Source organism: Cnephaeus nilssonii, assembly GCF_951640355.1.
Source record: "Cnephaeus nilssonii genome assembly, chromosome: 7".
In the NCBI taxonomy this organism is placed as follows: Eukaryota; Metazoa; Chordata; class Mammalia; order Chiroptera; family Vespertilionidae; genus Cnephaeus; species Cnephaeus nilssonii.
The window spans coordinates 71,919,803-71,946,056 of NC_137078.1; the positions used below are offsets into that span (position 1 = coordinate 71,919,803).

The 26,254-nt window shown below is 58.7% G+C and overlaps 1 protein-coding gene across 2 annotated transcripts in view; it reads right to left on the reverse strand.

Moving 5' to 3' along the window:
- Positions 1-1,528: 1,528 nt before the first annotated feature.
- SSBP3 (single stranded DNA binding protein 3) overlaps positions 1,529-26,254 on the reverse strand; it is a 146,194-nt gene continuing 121,468 nt past the window's right edge. Inside the window, exons 6-18 of one of the 2 annotated variants that reach the window (XM_079776659.1) lie at positions 19,086-19,166; positions 18,153-18,212; positions 14,576-14,642; positions 14,400-14,476; positions 10,074-10,138; positions 9,356-9,404; positions 8,771-8,806; positions 8,167-8,221; positions 6,833-6,903; positions 3,077-3,155; positions 2,843-2,871; positions 2,621-2,722; positions 1,529-1,756 (exon numbers count right to left, since the gene is read on the reverse strand). In XM_079776659.1, the coding sequence (XP_079632785.1) occupies positions 1,727-1,756; positions 2,621-2,722; positions 2,843-2,871; positions 3,077-3,155; positions 6,833-6,903; positions 8,167-8,221; positions 8,771-8,806; positions 9,356-9,404; positions 10,074-10,138; positions 14,400-14,476; positions 14,576-14,642; positions 18,153-18,212; positions 19,086-19,166 (801 nt within the window). In that variant the 3' untranslated portion in view covers positions 1,529-1,726. The remainder of the gene's footprint in view (positions 1,757-2,620; positions 2,723-2,842; positions 2,872-3,076; positions 3,156-6,832; positions 6,904-8,166; positions 8,222-8,770; positions 8,807-9,355; positions 9,405-10,073; positions 10,139-14,399; positions 14,477-14,575; positions 14,643-18,152; positions 18,213-19,085; positions 19,167-26,254) is intronic. The other variant, XM_079776660.1, reaches the window with a different exon arrangement.

Consider the following 26,254-nt stretch of genomic DNA (forward strand, 5'->3'; position numbering starts at 1 on the left):
AACCTGTGCCCACCCGGCGTCTTGCCTCTTGTAATCAGTGTAATGAACTCCCACCCACGTTCCCCCCAAACAGGTCAGGAAGGGCTGCGGAAAAAAGATGTCCCTTTAATAAAACGTTATCAACATATATCGTACACAAACTACAATGTATCATAATTACTTTTTTTTTTCCTCTCTTAATTCAGAACCAGACTACAAAGTAAGAAAAACACAGAAACAGCTACAATGTCCCAATAATCCGCACAAGGTCTCTTTTCAGGCAGATGATATCTCACATAATATGATATACATGGATCAGAAAGGGGAGAAACAAAGACCAGCTACGGGGAGGGGGCGGGGAGTAAATGTACAAAGAATCCGGGTGTCTCCGGGGCAAGACACAGAGGTTTCCGTGGGGGTGCTGAGGTGAGGGAGGCCGAGTCACCCTCCTGGGAGGGGACAGGCCCCACTGTCGCGTGTCGGTTTTTGAAAATAAAAACAGGACCGGAAACAGCGCGTCGGTTTGGTGGCTGGTGTCCCCCACCCCCGCAGCTATTCCAAAGTCTGTCCTCCATTCAGTTCCAAGCATGTGCAGAGCAGTTCTGGTCAATATCCCGTTTTTGAAAAAGGAGGAAGAATCAACAGAAAAAAAAAAACACAAGAAAAAAAAACACCCCAAACTCCAGCGCTACGCTGCCAGCACACACCGAGGACGCGAGGGCCAGGGGACGAGGACGGAGGTCACAGTTTCCATGTCCCAGTCACAGCCATCCTGTCGGGGGTGGGCTCCCCAGTCTCTGCAGACCACCACCCGGCGGCAGGCTTCTCGCTGGGGAGACCGGGGTGGGGCTGAGGAGGGGGCTGCAGCGAGTGAGTCTCCGCCTGGTGGAGTCCTGAAAGCCTGAATCAGGTGGCCGGGCCCTCCGGCCACACAGTGGGGCGGGGGACATTCTGGGGTCCAAGTTGTGCAGCTGCTGTTGCCACCTTGCCCAGGAGAAACTAAGCAAAAAAACAAAACAAAATAGTCCCCGCCCCTCCCTTGCCCATCTGCACAAGCCAACAACCTCTCATGGAAAAGGGTGACTTCCTTTTGCTTTCCAAAAAAGGCCCTTTGAAAGAAACCATGATTGTAAACGGCCCAGTTTATTATTATCATTATCATTATTATTATTTTTAGGTGGCTACAAAGACAGCGTGAGATCGCACACTGAGACTAGCTCTCCGGTGGAGGGGCTTGGGTACAGGCAGCAGGGCTTGGTGGGGGTTTTTGTCCTTTTTCCTTTTTTTTTTTTAAAGAAAGCAAAGAGGTTGGTTGGGGTGAAATGGGGTGGGGGTTTGCTAGAAGCTTCCTTTTTTAAAAATTGCCCCCCCAACCCCACCCCCGGAAAACAAATAAAAAATCCCAACAATGGTAAAACCCAAACAAAAGACAACAAAAAAGTGTCATGTACATAAAAGATCCTCTTGGGAAAGGGCAAGGGGTGGGATTTTTCTGGTCAATGACTTGAAATATATTTTTATTTTGAGTTTTGTCCTTCATGTTTTATGGAATAAAAAGTTCGGCCTTTTTATTGCATGAAACTAAAATTGGGAAAGGTGGGGGAGTGGAGAGGGCAGGGCGGAGGGGGAGCGGAGGCGCCCCTCCCCCAGCTCCTGGGCAACTGACACCTCACTTCTTCTTGCATAATTTCTGGCATCTTCCCGCCTGCCATGCCGGCTCTCTCAGCATCTTGGAGAAGAGGAGGGGTCACACACTCATCGTCATGCTTGGAGAATACTGCACGGGAGAAGCAGAGGAGGGGCGTGAGGGCCGGGAGCGGGAGACGTGTGGAGGTCTGACCGCAGAGGCGGACGCGACCAGCTGGAGGCCTGGCTGGGCTGCGACTGGGGGACACTGGGTGGGCCGGGGGCTGGCAGGGCCAGGAGGCGCCTCTCGGCGGCAGCCTGTGCCTGTCAGGAACTCTGGAGGCAGACTCCCCCCGCTTTCCCTCAAATCACCCCTTTCCAGCTGAAGAGGCAGGCGCCCTTCCCCGCCCCCCCTCCCCCCACCGCCTACCCGCCACAGGCTGCAGCTGGCTTTCCTGCAGTCGGGCAGGCACAGGGCAGCAGAGGACAGGGAGGTGAGCCAGGGTGCCCCGGGGTGGGAGCCTGTCTGGGGTTCTCAAAAACTGCTCAACCCCGAGGCTGTTCCTTCAAATAAGACCGTGGACAGAAGCCCGACGTGGAAGAGCTGGCCAGCCCCTCTGCAGCGAGACCTCAGGAAGTCACCGTCTGCATGAACCTTCCTCCCCAGGACAGATGGAAACGGACCCAGTGGATTACGACCCAGCGGGCCAGAGGCCAGGCTGCCCGCCCCGCCCTTTCCAACCATCGGCTCAACCAGTGCCCGAGGCACAGCACTCCAGGCACAGCGCCTGCACACAGCGCCTCCAGGAGGACCTGCTGGGGGTCACACTCAGGGGGCCTGCAGGGGTCAGGGCACACAGGAGGGAGGGAGGAAGGCGAGACCCACAACAAGGCTGCTAGGCCCCGGGCCCATGGGTAGGTCTCGGCAGGAAGGAGGCTCTGAAACTGTGAAGTCCCCAACCCCGGGGACCGGGTGACGGTCCAGGGATGACCGAGGGGCGGCGGGTACACTTACATTGTCGTTCTGGAAGGAGTGGAGGAAGTTCCCTCCCAGCTCGCCGTCGTCTCGCGGGGTGCCTGGAGGATTGCTAATGCCACTTATGTTGTTAGGAGAATTCTGCAGGGAGAGGAGAGGAGGTGACCTGCCAGCCGACGGGGAGCAAGGTTTTCTGGGGGAAGGGGCGGGGGTGGGGGTACAGGGCGGCGTGTCCAGGGAGGAGACAGCACACACACTCACTTTTGGAAGTCCATCTATGTCACCTGACCCTGGAAGCAAGAAAGAATCCCGTTCAGTCTCCCACCCACTCTTCCGTGGAGGGGCCTCCACACCCTCCCTCCCGCCCGAGCCCCACGCTATTGCTGTGCCGAGGACTCTCCCAGACCCTCCTGTGGGCAGGTGAGGCCGGGCTGTGGGCCAGGCCTCGCTGAGCCGGAGCGGAGGCAGAGAGAGGCTGCGGGGCAGCGGGCTCACCTAAGGATCCGTTCATGTGGTGTGGCTCCATGCCGCCCATGCCTCCCATCGGGCCGTCGGAGCCCGGACCCATCGGGAACTGAAAGAAGCACAGAGATGGCGGCTGAGCGGCCCCTCGGCCCGGCCTCAGGGAGCTCCCACTCTGGGGGCTCCTCCCTCACACACTCAAGGCAGGACACCGGACACGCAGGGGGCTCCTCCTTGTCGGCTATTATGAAGAACGCTATGAACATTTGTGTACAATTACTGTGGGGACACACGTTTCCCTCTCTCTGGGCAGAGACCTAGGCATGGACCGGCAGGGTCGCTGGTGACGGCTGGACCTTCCGCAGGACGGCCGGACGGCCGCCCGAGCAGCCGCGGCACTGGACACGCCCACCAGGGGGGGCAGGGCGCCGTCTCTTCCGGTCCTGGCCGACACTGGTTATTATTTCCAACGACGGCCACCCTCCTGGGTGGGAGCGGTACCTCTTGTCGTTTTCATTTGCACTGAGTAATGCTGAGCGCCATTTCATTGTTTATTTGTTCTTCTCTGAAGAAATGTCTCTTCAGACCCGTGGTCCGTTTTTTAATTGGGTTTTTAAAAAATTACCGAGTTTTAAGAGTTCTTTACACATTTTAGCTTCAAGCCCCTCACCAGCTGTGTGATTTACAAGTGTTTTCCCCGCTGCGGCTGACGAGTCCTCGGAAGCGCCCACGTTCGCGTTGACGGGTCCAGTGCAGCTGGTTCGCTCGTCGCCTGTGCCTCGGGGGTCGCAGCGAAGCGGCGTTGCGCAGCCCAGGCCACGAGGCCGGCGCCGGGGCTTTCTCCCGCCGGACGGCGCCAGCTCTGCCATTCAGCCTCGGGTCTGCCTCCAGTTAACTTTGGGTGTTGGTGTAAGGAGCAGTCCTTCGCCCGGGGAGTCCTGGCATCTGTACACTCGCCAGAGGAGCTACCAGCTCCGAGGTCCGTCACTTCTCAACACGCGCAGCACCGTCATCGGCAAGCACACGTCTCCTTCTCAGGGAAAACGGTTTCAAAGCAGAAAGGCAATGTGAGCGTGTGAGACCCCCGTCGGGTTCCAATTAAGTTACAGTTCTGATAAAGAAACCGAGCAAGTCCTGTTTAAGGGGGCTGCCCTCCCTGGGACATTTGTTGAGTCCTCAAGCAGTCTCACTTCTCCAAGTCGAGCCACCGCCGTGGCCGCAGGAGGCTCTGTGCAGCCCCTCTGCCTCCCTACCCGACCCCAAACTTCTAGGTTCCTCATGGCCTCTGCACAGACCCCCCAACGGTTCTGGGGACGAAGCATGTGTTTCTTTTTCGGTGTATCTCCTTTCTCCGTTCTCATCTCAATGCGTTTCCTAATCTGAGAAGGACAGCGCAGCAGGCCAACATTTTAACACCTTCCCTACGGCCAGCAACAAAGATGGCCATCCTGCGGGCAGGTGTCTGAGGCTCTCGATTTCCATAAAGTCAAAACCTGCATTAATCGCACCTGCCCGTTTTGAGGAAACGGACAAGAGAGCAAACACTCCCGGTACTTCCGAAAGCCTCACCTCACAGGTGAGCTATCAGTCCCCGGAGCCGCGTGGGGGCCAGGCACCGGGACACGGAGCAGGAACGCGGTTCACAGACGCAACGGAAGCTGCCAAATCAACTGCATGCCGTCTGCCAAGTACGCAGACCAGTGAGCACAGCCCAAGTTTGTATTTGGATAAGAGAACAACGATCTTTGATTTGCATTTTCTTCACAGGAATCGGGAGGACGATTTAAAGCTCCGGTTTTCGAGTCAAAGTGTCCCAGGCCTGCGGTCGGACCCGCTTCCATGGCCAGGACGTGCTGCACCTCGTGACCTCCTGCGGGGAGCTCGCCTGTGTGCTGGCAAGATCCGACGGAATCGACACTACACAGAAAGGACCACCGTCATCAACACCCTGCTCTGCTCACCCGGAGGACCGAGCGGCGGCCTCCGCCTCCGCCGCGTCGCCGGCTCCGTTCAGGGGCTGGGAGGCGAGGGCCCTCAGGGCTGCGTCCGACTGCGCACAGCTGCCGCTCTTCTGGACTGAGCCTTGGTGTCTTCTTGCAGGATGCAAAACACCTCTGACTGATTTAGAAGGCTGTGCCTGTCTCCAGTCTCCAATGCGCTGCCCAGCCCCGCGCAGTCCCCCCCTCCTCCGCGGGACGCGCGCACCACCTTCTATCTTGGTTGTCCACCTCCCTAGTCCAGCGGTGGGTGTCCTCCCACCTGTCGTTAAAATAACGCGGCCGTTTTGTCTTTCCCATTGGCACGGGCAGCCTTCTCGTTTTCATCTGGACCCTTGGAAAACACGGTCCCAACCCTCACAGCATGAGAACGAAACCTGCCGTCTCCACAGCACGGCAGCTCCCTGCAGGCAGAGCCACAAGGGGCGCCGTCGGGGCGCGTGACTGCGGCCCTGAGTCGCACCCCTGGGAGCCACAGGTCGCCAGGGACAGACCGTGGTCAGGAGGAACACGGCGACCATGGGAGGAGGGAACGGACGCCATTTCCGTGGGACGCCGAACAGGGTGCTAGTCCCCGTCCTGGCCGCTGTATAGGTCCCACACTTTCCCGCCCAAGTGTCTGCAGCCACTGCCATAAACCAGGGCCTTCCGTGTCCTGGGATGTCGTCCTGGGACATGAGGCTTTTAGAGCGAAAACCCGATGGCCGGTCACCCTCGTGATGAGGCGGGGTGGTGGGAGGTGCTGAGGGGAGGGAGGGGTGAGGGGCATCAGGTGTGATGCGAGGTTCCCATCTGCTGACCCTGGTTACGGCCCCTCTTGGCACCGGAGGAGGCGGGCCACGGACCCTCACCACAGAGGCTGCAGAGCTTGAACACCTGCCGTGACCAGCGTGGGGCCGCTCACGCCAGAGTTCAGCACGTGGGGTGGTTTAGACGTCACATTAAGAACCGAGCCAACAAAACCAAATACATCACCCCAAAAGCCACAGACAATTTGGGGACCCCAAGCCCACCCTCTGGCTCTGCAGTCCACAGACTTGATGTCACAGGCAGCCTCCTTCCCACACCCTGAGCCCCAGGGAGCAAGGCTGGCGGGGTTCGCCTTCCAGGCTGGCGTGGGAGGGCTGCCTGGAGGAGACAGACCGGCACTGTCCTCGGGGCGCTCCCAGCTGGGAGCAGGACACGCTCCAGCTGCATCAAGTCCCACGGGACACGGGACTGAGGGGCAGGGAGAGGGTGATGAGAAAAGGTAGGATTGGAGCTGCAATATCACTGAAGGTTGGAACTCTGAGGCCGAGAGGGGGAGGGGGGCTTCTGGCCGGGGGATGGCCTGGAGAGAGGCAGAGAGGTGCAAGGTGCGAGGGTCACAGGGCTCCCCAAGGAGACGGAGGCACAGGCGGCAGGTCCCCGAGCAGGCACGGGCTCCTGCGCGGCCTCCACTCTTCGCTGCGTGGCCAAGGAAACAGACGCGGGAGGGTGTGGCACGGCCCAAACCCCACCTGCAGCCGGTGCTTTCCGGCACCAACACCCCACACAGGGCAGCAGAGCCCCCAGTGGGCACCCCGCTCTGACCAGACGAGGGGGGATCACTTCATCCCCTTCTCTCCTGGCCACTGGCAGCTGAGGTGGGAACGGAGGCGCCCAAGAGTTAATCACTTTTCTGACGGTTTATTTTATTCATCTTTGGAAACAAATGGCTGAAATCAATTAAACTTGCTTTCCCCTCAGCTGAGGAAGTTAATTATGATTTGTTATGGTATCTGATATGTAAATTGTTAGAAAGCAGACTTACGTTGGACCGGCTGCCTCCAGGCGGCACCGGATTAATCATTGTGTAGATGTTGTCACTGGAATTCGTTGAATCTGTAGAATAGTGGAAACCCGCAAGTCGGGGTGATTAATTCATTTCTTAATTAAAACAAACTCGTGGCACTTGAACTCATTCTTTTGTATTTTATCACCTAAAATTTCTTTTAAGTACCGCCATTTTCTGGCTAATTTGTATTTAATGAAGATTCACAAAGTTTTTAATCACAGAAAATTCAACTGTGTAAACCACTCAACCCTGAAATGAAGACTTTCGGGGTGTCTGGACATCTGGACCGCAGTGTGGACAAGGCAAAGGGGGATTACAGGTCCCAGTTCTTGTCTCCGCACCCCACCCCACCCCACATCTGCTCCCTGGCTGGGACAATGCGGGGGCAGCCAGATCGCCACCTGTGCTCTCCCTGACCCTGCCCAGCAGTTTTAATCAAATCGGGGAAAGAGAAACACCACACATCACCCAGGGGCCGCCCTGCCAGGCTGGTGGGGCAGGGGGGAGAGGCAGGGCCGGGCAGGAGCCACATTAGCATATGGAGTGGTTTAACGTGACCCAGTCTGAATGTAGGTCATGCAGCTCATAAAAATGCAGCAGCAGAAAGGAGTCGGAGTGGGAGCCGGAACATCACGCCTGCGCCCGCCAGCTCCACCCCTGCAGCCGAGAGCTTCTGGCTATGGGGAGCCGAGAGGGGAGGGTGGGAGAGAGGGACCCCTCGGTCTCCCCAATTAGCCAGAAAGGTCTCCTTAGGAAACCAGCGAACATCTTTATATCAGGAGCAGGCCCCATATTCCTCAGGCAGAAATCCAACCACCTCCCACTTTTTATTTTTGGGTGGGTAAGGGCTGCGTGTTGAACTCCTCGCTGGTGGCGTGCTATTCTTAGCTGGGAGAGACACACGATGCTGTGCGTGTGCTGTATGCCCTCCTCTGGTTAAAGGAAAAGGGAGGAGGGGCCTCCTACAGAGAGGACCAGGCACAGAGTCCTGGGCTCCGGCTGCCAGAATCCAAAAGCCCCTTCTCAGTCACCTGGAGAAACGTACAATCGGATAGGGGTCCCTCAGACCAAGGGAGCCGGGCCAGTGAGACCCTTGTCCCAGACCGCCCTGCTCTGCTCGTCCCTTAACCTGAGAGGAGCCGTGATCTGGCTGAGGCCACACAGTGGTTTCAGGCACCAGGGACCTCACGCCCCCCGATCCCGGACGCCAAGATGATCTGCGGAGGATGAGTGGCTGGCAAGTTCTGGCTCTGCACCTGTGCCCCCCCAGGACTCCCACCCCCCCAAAGGCACCCTCCCCAAGCCCTCACCTGCAGGACTAGGCATGATGGGTGTTCCTGGGGGGCCACCACCGCCAGGAGGTCCCTGGAGATGAGACAAAAATCGACATCAGAAACCCAGGGTGGCAACAGGGGAGAGGCCACCGAGCTCTGGCCGGGACAGCAGCAAGCGCTCGCCGGGCCAGCCGGCACTCAGCTCTCGCTCACCCTCCCTCACGCACGCGGAGCCCGCCTGTTTGAGCCCCAGGGGACTGGACTTGAATCCTCCCCTTTCTTTCTTTAAACCGAGGCGTGTGTGTGCGTGTGTGCGTCTGTGTGTGTACGTGTGTGCGTGTGTGTGCATGTGTGTGCGTACGTGTACTCCTACGCATGCTCATCAGTGAAACCAGAAGCCTGTGCTGGAAGCCACCCACCACTAGTCAGCCCCCAGAGGGGGATGCCAATTCCAGGGCTTGCTGGGAACTCTGGGACCAGCAGAAGGTACAAACTCCGGCAGAATGACAGGAAGGTCCAGCTCAGCTGGAACCTGTGCTCCGATGTGTTTGAAAGTGAAAAGACAGGGCTCCCTGAGTTCTCTTGCACGCTCAGTAACAAGTGGCTCGACATGCAGCACCCCAGACTCACACACACTTACCACGTAGGTACCGGGTGATGAGGAGGAGTATGGAATCTAGAAGTAAGAGGCAGGGAGCAAGTGTCAGAGGCACTTGCGCCAACAGGCAGCACTTTGTGGCTTCTAAACCCACTTGGGGACACGACTCGTTCTTGAAGGGACCGGCTGTGTCACCCACTGAACCAGGGGCGGGGGTGTGAGCCGAGCCCAGCTCCTGCACCGAGCTGATCCTGGAACCTCCCAGGGAGCCAGGGGGCCTCCAGCTCCAGAGGCAGGACAGCAGGGACGCTGCCCCACACCTCTATGCTTCGCCCTGGACCACCCGTGCGTGCCCCTCCCCGGCCCTCTCCTCTGAGTGCTGGTCCTGCAGGAGCCTCTATGTGAACGGTGCTCGGAGCCCAGCTCTCAGTTCACACCCGTTTCTGCAGAAACAGGGCCGAGCCCAGGATGGCCCCGCACGTTACTCCCAAGCTTCCGCCTACAGGTGGGCTTCTCCTAGAGGCATCAGGTAGAGACCTGCTGTATCCCCTCCAACCTGGGAGAGGAACCACCCTGCACCCCAGAATCCCCTCCCTGGCAAACACGCCCACGTGACCTGGTACTCACTGAGTTAGCACTGTTAGGATTGGGCCAGGGTCTGCCAGCTCCCGGGCCCCTGACGGAGGGAGAGAGAGATGGAGACGATGAAAAAGGTGCCGTCAACGCCAAGGGGAGGTGCCAGCAGGGGCAGAGTGAGAGGGCTGAAGTGACTAACAGGAAGTCCTGCCTACCAGCCCCGGGCCTGAGGTACCATCGGGTTCTGGGGCTGTAATGGGTAGTTAGTTCCATGGGTAGAAATCTACAAACTCCTTAAAAGTTACAGGAAAACCTGTGAAGTACATAAAACCTCCTCTGCATGTGCGCTTGCCTAGGGACCCATCACCGCAGAGCGGGTAAGAAACACGGAAGCACTAGAACGGCCGTACAGGGGTTCAAATCTGGACCCTTCCACTTGGTGCTGTGTGAGCCTGGGCAAGTGGCTTCGCCTCTCTGTGCCTCAGTTCCCTCACCTGTGAACGGTAGCTAACATAACCTCCTCGCAGGCTACTGTGAAGAGCAGGCGAGCTAAGCCGTGCACCGTGCCGAGAACCGTGCTGAGCACGTAAAGCACCCTCTGGGGTGGGGCCGCGTCACCAGGACGGGCCGCAGCATTCTCGCCGCACTGAGGAGGAGACTGAGGCCCAGAGAGGGGCCAGTGACGACTCGAGTCACAAGTGTCCCGGGAGGGCAGCAGAGGGTGGGACAGCCGTGGGCTCGGAGCCGCCGGCGGGTCCCTTTGCCTTACATGTTAATCCCGGGCATGGCGGGGCCGAGGGAGTTGGGCGGTGGTCTCATGCCGCTGCCGTAATTCTGCAACGATAACCAAGGGTCAGTCTATGAGAAGGAGACGGGGCCGGAGAGAGGGAGGGAAAACAGACAGAATACAGGCGAGAGGGTTAGTCCGTGAAGAGAGCCTGATGAGAACAAATCACACATTTGTTTTAGAAAGGCGGAGGGAGGGTGGGAACCGAGTGATGGGATCACGATGACAAGCCAGCACAGAGGGACAGGCACAGCTTCACACGCAGCTTCGGGGCTTCCAGGGGGTTCTCTCAAAAGCACACGGACGGACGGACGCCAAGCAAGCCCCTCACATCTCTGGGCTCCGGGCGCCGATGGGCCCCTCCCGCTCAGGTCCAGGCGGGGAAAGGAGAATGGACTTAAGAGGTCTGACTGGGAAGTGCCAGCACCTCGGACACAACGAGGGAGGGGCTGCTGGCAGGCCGGGGCCGGGGCTGAACGTGGAGGGAAGAAACGCTCCCGAAAAGCCTGACCTGCCGCTGTCCCCAAGGCCTGCCCCGGCCTGGGTGTGCCCCCGCCCCCAGACCAAGTGGCCTCATCCAGGCGCCGGCACGTGGGGCCTCACCAGGCGCAGTGCCCGGAGCAGGTTTCTACCTCAGAAGGAATCCAGGTTCTGTTTGAGAGAAGAGTCCAGACAGAACCTGGAAACCCCCAGGAGTCCCAGCCCAGCTCAGTCCAGCCCAGAGCAGGTGGGACGGCCCACAAGAGCACCTGACTCGGCACCCGGAACTTCCACCTGGCTCACGTCCTGTCAGACAGCCCTGCCTCCCCTTCCCAGTGCTCTTTTCGTGGCAGGAATGCATGCCTGCCTCCCGTCTCCACTGGGTGGGCTCCTACACACCCTGCAAAACCCAGCTCGGACCGCACCTCTGCTGGGAAGCCTTCCCTGCCCCACCCCCTGGGGTTAACGGCTCCGTCCTACTCCCATAATGCCTTGCACTCCCCTCCTCCACTGCCCACAGCACTCTGGGTTATGATCGCGACCACATGCCCATCTCCTGCTGAACTCCAAGTGCCTTTGGAAGATGGGAGCTGCGTCTTAATGACCTGCCCAGCCCCTCACTCCCGGCAGCAGGGGGCACACACCAGGTGCTGAATCGATCAGTGAAGGAGTGAAGGGAAGTAAGACGAGCCTGGCTGTGGCTCAGCTCTGTCCTGTAGGAGAATCTGAAAGAAGCAGGTTGGTAGAATTGGTGGCACAGGAACAGCCAAGATGAGCTGTTCTCTACTGAGCACACAGCACGCTTCACACATAGCCTCTGGCTTGGTCCTTATAACAAGGCTGGGATTATCCCTGTTCCACAGAAGAGGAGCTGAGGTCTCAGGGAAGAAAGATCTGCCCAAAGTCAGGTAGCAAATGACACAGCTGGGGTTTCAACCTGGATCCGCAGCCTCCGGAGTCACCCTCTGTGCCACACATCGGAGGGGCCGGGGGGAAGGGTGAAGGGGAAGTCTGAGCCAGAGCTACCAACCAGAGCCAAGCCCAGGCTGCTGCTCAGTTCTTCAGCCAGGCGCCCTCCCCAAACCGCACTGCCGCGGGGCCACCTCCTCTGCCTGGTCACCCACAGCGGGCGTGGAGGCCAGAAGAATGCCCCGAGAGGGTGTGGGCAAGGACAGGAGCAGCCCAGGCTGGCTGGCAATGAGCAGGGCCTGGCGTCGGGGGAGGCAGGGCAGGACAGCCAGCACTCTGCTTTAAAAGTTTCATTTCTTAATCCTCACCCAAGGATAGTCTGTCCATTGATTTTTAGAGAGTGGAAGGGCAGGAGGAAGGAGGAGGGGTGGAGGGAGGGAGGGAAACATTGGTGGGAAAGAGACGCATTGATTGGTTACCTCCCAACAGGAGCCAGGAACAGAACCCACAGCACTTCAGTGTGTGGGCAACACTATGGCCACTGAGCCCACCAGCCAGGGCCAGCCAGCACTCGTAAAGTCCGCCTCCCACACGCCTGATCAGGGCTGAGAAGGTGTGCACCGGCCCTCGAGCACACAGTGGAGGCTCCAGGGACATGCAGGGGCCGGGCCCTTTACAGAGATGTCAGGGGGCAGTGAGAAGAGCCATGGATTTGGGGTCAGAACACAGGGGAGGTTAGCACCCGGGTCCAGCCACTTGCTGGCTACTCTGGGCAAACTACACAAATAACAATAATGCTTATCTGTGCCAGGCTGTGCTATGTACTTCTTATCACTTATATGCAATCACTCACAACCCCATCACTATTCCCATTCTAAAGGTGAAAAAACTGAGGCACAGAAGCAGAGTGACAGTGCCTCTCGCAGCTACGCCAGCAGCAGAGCTGGGACTGGGCTGCCTCGTCCACAGACTGGAGACAAAGAACGGCCAACCCAACAGGGCCCGTGAGCAGCAGACGAAATGCTGGCTCTGAAGTGCTGTCAGTCCTCAGTGGTGTGCACGGACGCGGGAGGTGGGCAGCAGAACCAATGCCGAAGCCCCTAATCCTGCCTTAAGCATCACAGAACCTTGGCTCCCATAAAGGACCCTTCTAAGCCCCTCGTGCAGCTACGAAATCCCCTCCACAAATCTCAGCCTCATCTGGGCTCCTCCAGAACAGAACAGGAAGCTCACCGCCTGCCCAGGCAGCCCACTGAGAGAGAGAGAGAGAGAGAGAGAGAGAGAGAGAGAGAGAGAGAGAGAGGTCTTCCAGGGGCCAAAGCTGCTGCGTCGTGCTGCCCTCCCACCAGGAGAGTGACCTGCACTTGGAGCAAAAGCGGGGAGGGAGGCCTGGGGCGGGCGGAAGCCCAGGACACCGCCACCCAGTGCGAGGAGATGACAAGTAGGGTGCTCACTCCCGAAAGACGCCTGAAGCGTGCACCCCCTCAGGGAGGGTCCGGGCACCACCTGTGGCTCCTGCCCCGGCCCCGCCAGCCAGCCAGCTGGGCTGCTTCCTGCGGGACCGTGCCCACCAGGTCCTCTCTCCTGGGGAAGCAGGGACCCTGGAGGGCCACGCACACCTCCCATTTCACAGACGACAGCTGGAGGTAAGTACCAAGGCCACGCGGTCAGTCACAGGGAAAGTAGGGCCAAAAGTCAGGTTTGGGGGAAGAGGAAAACACTGGAACAGGTTGCCGGGAGTGGGCTTGCCTTTTAGGATTAGGGCCAGAGAAGACAAGGCCTCCCTGAGGTGTCCCCACCACCGATGCAGCACCCCGAGAAGGCAGGGGCTGGCCTGCTGCCAGCACAATGCGGGGCGGGACAGGGGGCTTGGGGCGCCGAGACCCTCTTCCTACAAAAGAGAGGGGTGTGTGTGTGTGTGGGGGGGGGATGCTACTCCAGCCCCAGGGAACCAGAAACCAAACATCTGGGAGGGGCCCAGAGAACCCAAACATCTACAAGCAGGTGGGGAGGAGAAGCAGGCTCCTGGGCAGGGCAGAGAGGGAAGGACCGCCCACAACAAAACCCTGTGCCCTCACTACAGGGAACTCCGCCCCTTTCCCAATTTCCCGCTTCTTTCAGGCCGTCTTCCCCAGGGGAGGACAGAGCACCTGCCACCTTCCAACACGGAGAGTGGGAGCCAACCACGAGAAGGCTCTGAAACGGCTCTGCCGACCCTGCCTGCTGGCCGGGGGACCGTCCCTGAGCAGGGCGCGGAGCTGGGTCACAGGGAGCGAGCACTGCGTTCTAACTGGGAGAGGCAGACAGGGCACTTGGGTTTACGACACAGGCAAAAGCTCTGGGCTGAAGTGAGCTGGGCCTGGGCAGCCTGGCCTCCTCCCACCTGGTGGCTCTGCAGAGGAGGGTGAACACAGACGCCCTCCTGCTGGACAGCGGGGAGCAGAGGCTTTGGGGGCCCACAGAGGAGAAACTGATCTGTCCATGGTGAGCCGGAAACAGAGCTAGGACAGCCGCTCGTCTGTCCCGCCTTTGGGTCATGCCAAGCGGTGACCCTTGCATCAGCTCAAGTCCACCCACCCAGGACGGGAGGAGGCTCTGGGATTCCTGGAGGACCAACCACGGCCTGGGTACAGCCCCTCTGCCTTCCCGACCCCTCAAACCACAGGCTAGCACACCCGTCCCCAGGAGGGCCAGCCACCTAGGACCCTCCCTGGGGTCCCTCCCCTCTGCCTGCCGAGGGGCTGCTCCTGGCTATGCGCGGGGCCAGCGAGCCCGGGGCAGAGAGGAGCTGGGACCTGGCCATGCCCTCTGCTCTCATCCCTGCAAGCCAGCGAGGTGGAAAGACGGACAGACTGTGAGAGAGGAGAGAAGGCGGGGGCACACAGATGGTCAGGGGAATGGATGGACACAGGCCGTTACCTGTGGGCCGGGACCCATAGGTCCCATGCCTCGGGGAGGGTTCATTCTCTGCATTGATCCTCCCATGTTGGGGTGCCCTGCATGAGAGAGTAGGGGGGTGGTGAGTGGCAGAGGCAGGCAGTAGAGGGAGGAGCCCCTCCGACTCCCCACACCCCAGGGCCCACCCATCCCTCTACCTTGTTGTCGTGTGGGGTCCATGGAATTGGGCAGCAGTGGCTGTGTCCCAGGAACTCCTCCCGGAGGCTGGAAGAGATGAGACAGGGGCTGAGGGCTGCTCCCCAGGCTGGAGGGCAGAGGGGGACACGCCTGCCTGCCCCAGCTCCCCACCTGACCAGCTAGGGCCACTCCTGGTCTCCCCAAGACCATTCCTGCCGCCTGCCAGCCGGGGGAGGTCCCCTGGGAGTGGCAGTCAGCCCGGGGGTCTTAGCGCAAACTGTGGCACGTGTGGGTCGGGCTGCGTCTCCGGGCGAGGAACCACCGCTCCGCCTTGCTGCTCTGTGGGCCTGTCTCCCGCCGGAGCCGGGCCCCGCTCTGGCCATGCGGCCTGCCACCGCGCCTCAGCAGCAACAGCCCCCTCCCTCACTACCAACCCCCTGCCCTGTCTCTCCTTTGCCTCATGGAGGTGTAACTCATTTTGTCCTTGTCTCTAAACTGTGGGGATCCAGAGACCCACCAGCTAAAATCCTGTAACCGTGGGCGGTCCTTTTCAACGGGCAACAGGGGAAGGGGTGGGTTTGAGATGGAGACAGCGGGGAATGAGGCCCAGAGGCCCCAGGAACCTACTGGCAGAGCCAGAACGAATACCCGGGCCTCCGAGTCCCGCACGTAAAATGCCACCTTCCCACGCCGGGGGTGCAGAGGCCTCGGAAGCGGGGTGAGCAGGATGCTGAGTGAGAGCCTGCTCCCCCAAGCCTGATGCAGGGATGTTACTGTTAGGAAGGTGAGGACCAGGGCCCATGGGCTTTCTTGGCACACCTATTAAAATGATTTACTGGGGCCCGGCTGGCGTGGCTCAGTGGTTGAGCGTTGACCTACGAGCCAGGAGGTCACAGTTCGATTCCCGGTCAAGACACATGGTTCAATGCCCAGGTTGCAGGATCGATCCCCAGTAGGGAGCATGCTGGAGGCAGCTGATCAGTGATTCTCTCCCATCATTGCTGCTTCTATCTCTCTCTCCCTTTCCCTTCCTCTCTGAAATCAATAATAAAAAAAAATACTTTTAAAGTGATTTACTTGGGACTCAAGTTATTTCAGCTGCCATTGGAAAAGAGAGCGCTGGGGTGAAAGTTTACTCTAGAACCCCATGCCCAAGGACAAGTTTACTCTAGAACCCCATGCCCGAGGACTAAAGTTCACTCTAGAACCCCATGCCCGAGGACTAAAGTTCACTCTAGAACCCCATGCCCGAGGACTAAACGTGGGCCCTGCCTTTGAGAGGAAAGGCCTTTGGGAAAGCAGGTCACGCTTTCCCACCTGCAGGTGCCAGTGCTTCCGAGGTGGCACCTGTGATGGGGCCCCCCAATCTGCTCACTGCTGCGGGAGGGCTGAGAGGGACACTGGTCTGCCTCTGGCCCAAACCGGTTTTGGTACAAGGTGGTGGGAAGGGAAGGGACCAGTCTTCAGTCTCTCTCTCCAGTCAGGGTTTAGCCTGCTCTGACCTCCTGCTTCCTCTCAGCCCTCTTCCTCTCCAAGTTCCCAAGCTCCGAGTCACTTGGCTGGTGTGTGTCTGCCCACTTGGGGGACTGGGATATTTCTTGAGCCCGGTTACACCTGAGGCGGTTTGGTTTGGGGGATCCCAGGATGCTGAGGCAGATGGAGCAGCTGTGGGGCTGGGCAATGTCTGGAAGCAGGTAAGAGGCTGGTTCTTGCAAGACTTTGTGGCCAGCCAAGGACCCTTAGGTTCCTGTCCCTCTACGGGCCCTCTCATCGCCCTAAGCCAAGAGGCCACGTGAGCCCGAGCCAGTCCTGCCGCCTCTGCTTCCCCCACCTGTGCTGGGTGGGGTGGCGGGAGGCTTCTGTGGGACTGGCAGCCCTGAGTCCCTCTCCAAGGAACTCCCAGGGGCACATCCTCCCCCGCTTGGAGGACAAAAATGTTCTCGAGTTCCCAGGAAGCGAGAAAACCGGTGTCGCGTTCTGACAGGGGTGGCGGGAGGTTGGGAAGACCGGCCTGTATTACCAGGTAAAGGTAAGGATTCATTCTCCATTTGCTCTTGGGCACTTGCTCATGATTCACTGACAAACAGAAACACACGTTTCCTCTCGTGTCCCTTCATGGCTGGAGGAAGGGCCACAACGATGACCAGAAAGCATCCCTGGGGCAGAGCCGGTTCGGCCAGGAGGCCTCTGCACGGGCAGAGGGAGAGTCGCAGCTGGGGCCGGGTGTGCCACGGCAGAGGCGGCCCGCTCGCCGACTGGTTACAGCCAAGGCAGGGGCCGCACCTCCACAACCACGAGAGCTGAACCAACAGGGGGGGTGCGGACAGCTCGGGCTCCGGAGCGGGAGCTGGACTGGAGCCCAGCTCCCGGGGAGACTTCGGACGTCACGCCCCCACCACCCTGACCTGTTTCCTCATCTGTGAGGTATCGGGGGGCCCTCCCTGCTCAAAAAGCCAAGGCTCTAATTCTCCTTTTCTACATTTGTCTCCTTCGTGTCAAGAGAAAATAGGAAACAAACGACTTCTAAAGAAAAAAAAAAAGGGGGGGGGGACCTGATAGACAATTTAACTTCAAAACCCCAGGGGCTCCTGGTTAGAAGCATCGCTCCGTGGTCCCTGCCCACCGGCTCACGCAGGGCTTTCTTGCGGAGCCCTGAGAACGGAAGTGATCCCACCAGAGAACACTCCGCCAGCTGGCAACCCAACTCCCGGCTCCACAAGGGCTGGAGGCACTGGTGTGGCTGTCCGGTTTTTTTAAGGCTTTTGCAAGGTCACTCAAAAAGTTATACATAAAAAACATTTTGGCATTAAAAAAATTTCCCTGAAGTTTCTTTAAGGTTTCGTCCATCTTCAAAAGAGGATATTCATCTGTCCGTCACCAGCTCCGCTCCCGCCCCTGGATGGGCAGAACTGGGGAGGGGCCGGGGCCAATTCTCCAGACCACCTAGAACTGCCAGCACGGGGCCAGCACGAGGCGCGCCACCAGGCCGAGTCCGCCTCCCCGTCAGCAGACCGCTTTTCCAATTACAGGAACAAATCCTTCCTTGTGCTGAGCTGGGTCTGGGAAGCAGGCAGACCCAGCGCAACTGAAAACTCCCGAGCGTCCTGCTCTGCTGCCTCCCGGGCTCCTGATCTAAGCATTCCTACGGGCCATTTCTCCCCTTAATAGCAGGATTCCATTTACCAGCCTTGGCAATTCACTAAAGCTTCCAGGAAAAAATGCACGTTGTCAATTAACTTCATTAAGGAGGAAGACCCTTTTCCAAGAAGGGGCTGGGAGGCGGGGAGGGTGTTACCACCTTCCCTGGCAGAGCCTGAAACCCTGCATTCCCACCCCGGCTGCTGCTGCTGTGCCCTCCGAGCTCCGGCACTGCTGCCCGTGCCGCCCAAGAGGGGCAGGCGAATGCTGGCCGGGGCTGCACCCGGGCACAGGGTGGACTCAGGGCCCTCCCGGGGACCTGCTTGCAAAGCAACCTTGTTGAAACCTGTCCCCCCACCTCCCCATCCTTCCCTCACATTTGGGTGGGCGTCAAAGTCCAGCTGGGGTCAAGGGTGGCCGCGTGAGGGGGGAGAGAGAGAACATGAAGAGGTACCGTACCTGGTTTCCCATTCTGATCGGGGGCCTGGGGCCGCCTGCGTATCGCGGTGACATAAAAGGCTGCAATTACAGGGAATCAGTTCAGTGACGGCCTGCGCTCCCGCACAGTGACACACACAAATGCGCTCCACTCCACAACGTCCAGTTTGGTTACAGCTAGCCATCTTCTAAATCCTTTCTCCCAGGGGCCTCTTCCCTCTGGGCAAAACTCCCTTTGGGCAGAGGGAACAGGAGGTGCCACCGCACAGGGGACCCTGCCTCCGCCTCCGTTCACGGAGATCGACGCTGGGCGATGGGGCGGCAGCGGGGACGTGGCACAGGACGCGGGAGAACAGCGACATCCACGTGGGCAAGGGAGGGGAACCTCTGCTCGTGGGAAGGGCAAACCCGAGAATCAGGAAAGGAACCCAGACACACACGTTCCGGGGTGCGCAGAGCTGGACGCGCGCACACGGAGACCGCTGACAGAGGGAGGGGAGGGGGAGCGAGGGCGGAGGGGACACACAAGGACAACGGTCGGGACAGCGGGCTCCCTAACTCAGTGCGGGGAATGAGCAGGAAAGCTCTCAGCAGCGAGTGCACAAAGGAAAGGCTCGGATGCAGCTTCGATCACAAACGAATGGTGAACCAAACTCAAAAACCAAACCAAAAGTGAGAGAGGAAAAAACAAAAACGCAAAGGCCGCTGACAAGGTCACAGAAACGGGTTTTCTTTTCTTTTGGTTTCGTATCCAAGCTGGGCGTGATGTCCAAGGAATGAAAACTCTCTTTAGAAAATAATATTATTATTATTTTTTTCCAAAAACACTTCATTTGTCAATCAAGACTCGAAGGCAATGGCAAGAGCACGTTGTGATTTTTGTTTTTCCTCTGCTGGCTCTGTCCTCCTGGTGCCCCGTGCCCCCCGGCCGGGCGGGCGAGCCAAGTGCGTTACCTGACTGTGGGGTCCCATCATGCTGCTGGGATTGTGGGGTGGAGGCTGTGCGTGCGGCGAGGGCTGTGACCCCGGAGGACCCTGTGAGGCCAGACAGTAGAGGCAGGTTATAGATCACAGCACATGGAGAAGCGCAAGAGAAGCTTAAAAGAACAAAAATTAAACCAAAACGAAGGGTGGGCGGCGGGCGTGCGGGGGGCGGGCTCTGGTTGGCGGGGAGGTGCGAGCGGCTAGCCTGGGTCGCCAGCTCATCGGTGGAGCGGGAGGGAGAGAAGCTGATCAACACCTGCCTAGGGGTTGACAGGAGGGAAGAATCAATCAAGCACGCTCCTTGCTCAAAGCACACAGGAGCAGGGCCCGGCACCGACTGGGGTGGGAGTGGAGTTTGCCATGTTAAATACGTTGGTCGACGTGGGCGCAGCGAGCAGTGTGCACAGAAAGTGACCCAGCCTGCCAGGCATGAGAGACCCTGCCCTCGAGGAGCGCCCCGTCTGGGAGGACAGGTGCAGGTCCCGGGGCCCTAGAGGCCCGGCTACTGATGCTGAAGGAAAACGGACAGAAGGAGCGGGGTGGAGCCCAGACTGAACAATCGGGGAAACGAGAGGAAGAGATGGCTACGGAGCACCCGGCCCTAATTTACCTTCACTGGGAAGGGGCCCCGTGAGGTGGAGTTTCTCATTTCTACTTTACCGATGAGGAAACTGTGTCTCAAGGGATGAAGGGCCTTGGCCACCACCACACAGCTGGTACACGGCAGAGCCCGGACGAGAAGCCTGGTGGGTCCAAGGCCCACCCCAACCCCTGCAGCCCCGAGCTGGAGCAGGCATGTGCAGAATAGGGAGACAGGGCTGCAGGCCCCTGCCTGCTGCATGGGCGGGGGTGGGGCTTTCCACTTCAGTGGGGGTGAGCCATCCCCGGTTCCAAGCTGACACCCCCCCCCCCCCCCCCACACACACACACAGTCCTGGGCAATGCTGGCCTCGACTCCTCCCAGGAGAACCAGGCAGATGAATTCACTTAAACCATGGGGTTGGTCAAACTGTGGGCTGCAACCTGTTAGTGGGCGGTGAAAGCCATTTAGTGGGTTGCAACCATTGTTTTTTTAAAAAGCTGGGAACTGAATAAAAATATAGAACAAAAGATATTTGTGTGTTCTAAGGCAAATATTTCATTAACTTCTATTTCATTTGTAAATATGTGTGTACGTACTGGGTCACAACGTCAAGCGTATTTCCTACTGCAAGTCACCGTCAGCGAGCATGAAAAGCCCGCCTTCCGGCCCACTGGGGCACTCGAGCCGGACGCTGGTGCTGAGGAGCCCTTCCCAGCTCACTCTTACCCCCCCCCACCCCCCACGGCTGCTGTTACCCTTGGAAGTTGCCTTTGAGAAAAATTTAAAACATGCATGGGAATGGGTGTGGTTCCATGGAGACAGGGAGAAAGAATCTTTGAGAGACACAGGTTTTTCTCCCTCGTCTTCTCGCTCAGAGCCAGGCTGCCCGGCCTCTCACCTGCCCGAGCTGGTGGGTGTGGAGAGCCAGAGAAGAGGTGAGCAGAGAAAGACGGAGGGGCCGTGCAGGAACCCCGGGGTGCCACCAAGGACAGGCCTGGATTTTCGTGCCCAAGCCAAGGGCTGCTCACTTCTGGAAAGCTCCGCGGAGCAGATGTTCCCCTACCTGCCATGCTACTAATTTCAACAAGTGTGTGTCTTTCTAGCGGCTGCCAGCAACGGCATGGTTTGTTACCATGAGCAATTTTCTTAATTAACAGACATTAATTAGCCATTTAGCAATTTTGCAAGCATTTGTTTAGCGGCTTTCCTAAACATGAATACCACTGTGATAATGGCACTGATTAGAGGGTCCCCTAATTAACAGTACAGGGAAGGAAAATTGAAATCACATAAATTAAAAAGGAAGGGGAAGTTAATGAAGGCGGGACATATTTGCACCTGCAAGTCTTTTGTACCATAAAACTTGGGTGCAATGTAAACAAATAAGATAATTTGAAGCCAACCCCTAAAAAAGGAAAAAGAAAATGAACAGAGGAGGAGGGTTCAAGGGTGAGGTCCAGTTGCCAAGAGGGGGCATAAAGGCCTTCTGTGGGTTCCTCAGCTCTTGGCAAGAAGAGCGCACCTCCTCCCTCTAACCCTTCACCGCCCCTCCGGCGACAGCCAGTCTTCCCGGGAGCAGCCTGCCTTTGACCAGGTCCCTCGCACCTGGGCGTCCGTTAGCCAGGCGAGCTTAGTCGTGGCGGACTCCATGACTGATGATAGAAAACATAAATAAAGCGCCCAAAAGTGTCTAACTCAACGGGGGCCTCCGTAGATAGATGGCAGTGCTTACGAAGGGTCAGTACTTAAACCTGAGTCTCGAGGGCTCGGCTGTCTCGTGGATGCCCTAAGGTTCCGAGGCGGCTCTGCGTCTCCCTCAGGGCTCCCTGAGTGTGAATGGACGTGGCACGAGTCTGCCTCCACACAAGTCTGCTCAGGACAAAGGCCTGGTGAATAGGGAGGCCCCAGCCCCGCCTGTGGGGAGCAATAGGGAGTAGGCTAAGTTTGGGGAGGAGCAGCAGCTCAGAAGTCTCCCCTCTGACGGGAGCTGGGGTTCAGAACGGTCATGCAGAGAGAAAACCCCACCATGATCTCCACATAGCTCACCTCCCTGGGGGGAGCCCCTCTGCACCCCGGTCAGGCACCCTGACTGCCAGGCTCTGCTTCTCTCCTCCCAGCGCGGCCCCAGCACCACGGGGCTCTGTGCGCCAGGCAGCTCCTCCCATTTACAGTGGGTCGCCCCCACCACCCAGAGCTCTGTCCTCGGCCTCTGCCACCTCCACTCACCTGGAGCTTTCCCCTCACTGCACCTGGGCCAGGGCTGTCCCTCAGACGGCACAGCAGAGGGAGGGACCCGGCACCCTCGGCACATTCTCAGGAGCAGAGAGCAGGGCCCCGTGTTGGGGAAAGGCTGTAGTAAGAAGTGGTCTCCTCCCCAAAGCCTCCACTCTCAACAAGAGATCAACGTAGATTTATAGTCTCAACTTGCTACCCGCTCAGGCCAAAGGCTAGATAGGAGGCAGACAAAAGAGGGGCTCGGTGGAGGATTCGGACCTTTGTAGGGATGGAGGCTTCTCTCTTCCCCCAAATCTGAACAGATTCAGCAGGCAGGTGGACAGCATGGAGGTGGAAGGGGAGAGGAGGGAGTCTTGAAGCTGACAATGCTGATGATTTCCCCCCAAATGGACATCTATCCTGTGGGGTGCCCCCTGGCTTCTACTTACTGAAAGCTGGACAAAGTAAGTGTGTTTGGAAGCCTGCTTGGCCAGGGCTTGCCTCTGAGTCCCGCTCCATTTGGACGGTCTCCTCCATGGACCTCGGGGGCTTTCTGCCTCAGGTGCTGCCTCCTCAACGCCCTTGGCATGGCAGGGGAGGTGGGGGTGGGCAGACATCCAAGGGGCATGGAACACTGGGCTAGACCAGGTTGGGGGTCCTTACTAGCAGCTCAGAGAACCACACCTGACTGGCAGTCCGTTCCCTGGCTGGCCGGCTGGCCCTGAGCCGTCCTGCCACCCAACGCCCTTCTCCTCCACTGACAAGGAGGAAGAGAGGCCCGGCCCAGCGCTGCGGCACCCAAGCCACGGGGGACAAGTGGTGGCACAGCCACATCTCCTCACTCGAGCCCAGGGCTCTCTTCATGACCTCTCATCCCCACTCATTGCAGATGAGGAAACGGGGTTTCAGTCTTGACTCTGCCACCGACTGGATGTGGGTTCTCTCATCAGTGAAATGGGTACAATTACAGTAACAGTAACGGATCCACACGTGCCAGGGGGCGAATGTGGCCTCGGCCTGCATTCGCTCACGATTCCTCCGCCCCTCGCAGTAAGGGCTCTCCATCGCTCCACGTTACAGCCCTGGAGCTGAGGCTGGGAAGGGCAGCCACGTGCCCAGGGCTGCAGGGCTAGTAAAGGGTAGAGCTAGATCCCAGTCTGACGCTGGAGCCCGGGGATCGTAGCTGGTCCACCATCCTACAAGCCGTGAGCAGCAGAGGAAGGACCAGGGGACACTGAAGGACTGTGGGGGCACTAGTCACTCACCACATACATCCCACGGCTCTGAAAGCTCCCAGGCCAGGGGGGAGGAGGAGGACACAGTGACACGTAAACTGAGGCCACGTGGCCACAGACACAGGCAACGGGGGCCGGGATGAGAACAGCCGGTCAGAGCTCCTGCGTAATAAGGCCCCCTCACCAGGGGGAGAGGGGCAACTCTGAAATCCCTCTACTGAGCCTGGGAAAAGGAAGCAGGAGCTGTGCCCACTTCCTGCCTGGGCCTTCACCCTGCCCCAGACCTGTTAATGGACTTGCCATTCTGCCTCAGACGTTCCCAAGATCTCTGACCGGAGATACATAATTCCCACATTTCCTTTCAATTCCTTTTCCTGTAATTTCAACACTGGGTAGTGTTACATCTAGCAGCTTCTGAGAGTCATTAGCAGGGGCCCAGGGAGGCTCTGGGTGGGTGTGACGGAGGCAAACGCCAGGCCATTTCACTAAAACTCCAGAGCCAGGACACAGGGAAGTGAAAGAGCCTTTGCCCAGCACTGGCTGGAGGGGAGCGAGCATGCCCCAGCACAAGGGGTCTGAGGTCTGGAAAAGCACCCAGAACTCTCAGCAGCACCCCGTGCCTCCCGGCCACGTCTTGGCTAAGTCCCTGGATTCCACCTGAAGCCATCCATCCTCGAGAGACGGGCTTATGGCTTCCCAGTTACACAGACGTGGCTTCCAAGCCCAGCTCCTCAGGGCGTACTGAGAGTCTACAGGGACCTTCTACAAACACCACAGGGTCGCCAGGGCCACGGCACAGCGACAGTGGTAGGCAGAGAGAAGGTCCCGTCTCCCACAGTCCCCATGCCTCCTGCTCCAGGACCCACTCACTGCCTGTTTTCCAGGAAGGGCGGGAGCTGGACTTGCTCAAAGCCCATTCGTCCTCCGGGAAAGCCTGGATGCTTCCCACCCAGGTGCTGTTGATGCGAGGCGTCCGCTTCAGTCATTCTGCCTTATCTGTGGGTACCCCGTGGCTCCTCAAGGGCAGGACACTGCCTCGTACCCCACGTGAACACCCAGGGCAGGGCCCAAACAGGGCAGCAAGGCTTGGCCAGCAGGCAGACCCTCCCCCCCCCCCCCCCCCCCCGCAGCCACAGGTACATTTTTGTGTTCAAAGAACCAGAAAAAGTCGCTACCAACAGGGTGGCCACATTGGTCCCCTGAGCTAGACTCAGGTGAGGGAGGACAGCTCCTTAAAATAAAAAATCAGATTAAAAAAAACACACACAAAAGACCCACTCCACACTGACTTTTATTTTAAAGGAGAACATAAAAGCTACGTGCTACGTTTAATATTTCCGAAACTCGCTGCTCCTTCAACAAATGTCACCCCCACTCCCGTAGCAGCCTTCACCTGCCTGGAAATCATGGGGTCGCAGAACCGAGACTCATCTCCAGGCTTTCTGGGTGCCGAGGCGAGCCCGGAAGAGAGGGCGGAAGAGGACAGGCTGTGGCTCGTGGTGAGCTCTGGCCTGGAGAGCCCAAACCCCAGGGTGGGAACCCTGTCTTGTCACCCTGGGCCTCAGCTTCACCTCTGGAAGGCAGGCCAGGAGTCCAGGTGATACTTTCTCCGCAGGAAAGCCACGGAGGACTTACACCCAAGCACAAGGCCTTTGGGGAACGGGGACTCGAAGTTTTAGGTTGCTAAAAGACGGAACACTCCACACATCCCTGGCCCTCCCGACTCCTGGGGACACTGGCCACTGGCCTGGCAAGGCTGTGGGGTGGGTTTTATTGACTGGCAGCGGGAGACGGACGACTTGCACTACTGGTGGCCTCTATGATCTGCCTGTTGGGCGTGTCACTTTAATTGAGTGAATATAAAATTACATTAATTATACACATGGTAGAAGTAAAAGGCATGTGACAATCCAATGTGCTCCTTGGACGTGAACGGTGACAGAAAATGCTATCTACCCATTCTGGGGAGAGGGCTGAGGTGTGCCCGAGTGCTGCTGACACCCCAAACCTCGCTCTGCTCCACCGATGGCCTCCCTGGAACGGCAGGCTGACCACCTGGGGGGTGAGGGAGGCAGAGCTTTAAATTCTCCCTCCCTTTAACTCACAGCTCACCTGAGGAAAAGTTAATTCCTCACTTCGACCCATGGGAACACCTCAGTGGTGGCTTGGACAGCTGCCTTCCTAGTCTGCTTCTACCTGTTCCCTCGGGGGAAGAGTCTTTTCTGCGTGTATGTGGGGGAACAGGCCAGATCTAGAGCTGAGATTACCGACCTGAGGGCAGAGGGAGCCCGAGCCATATTCACGCCCACCCAACGCAAGCCTGACACACGCACAGTGGGTCCTCAGGGGGCCGGGCTAGGCCACACCCAACTGGGAAGCAACCACCCGAGGAGGGGGCTCCTGGTTCCTAGGAGGTGAGCCCACAACAGTCATGACCCTCTCTGGGCACTGGACAAGGGGGGGTGGCCCACCTTCCTGGGATGGTGGGAAGTCACCAATTAGAGGGGGCAGGACTGCACAATGTCTACCCCCCTGGGGTTACCTCTGTGCCACATCAGGAATCCTCACAGGCACCGAGGTGATCGGAGCAAAGGTCACCAAAAGACCCTGTCTCCTCTGAGCACAGACCCCAGCTGGCCCCTTTCCCTGTGCCTCTCCGAGGAGACGGGACGGCAGTGGGCAGCCAGCGAGGGCGAGGGAGAGTCCCGCACACCTGTGAATCCGCTTCCCGGGATGGGCCCCTGCACACCCGCAGGAGGCGCTCGGCAAACGCTGTGCTCAGGAGGTATGAGGCATGCTGTGCCACAGTGACAAAGACACAGAATCCGCAGGCGGTGGTTTGCAAAACAAAGGGAGGAAGCACAGCAAATGAAAGTACAGGCAGCGTCCAAGACCTGACGTGCGCTCCACACACGCTCCTTAGCCGCCTCCCACCCCCCCCCCCCCCCCCCCCCCGGCCTTGTGCACAGGTGGAGAGACGGAACCCGGAGACCTGGACTCACCGTCCCAGGTCCAGGCTCGGCTCGGTTCCCCGCGCCACACTGCACACCCAGAGTGGAGGCAGGGGTTGGCCGCAGCAGGAGGACCCCAGGAGCACACACCACGTG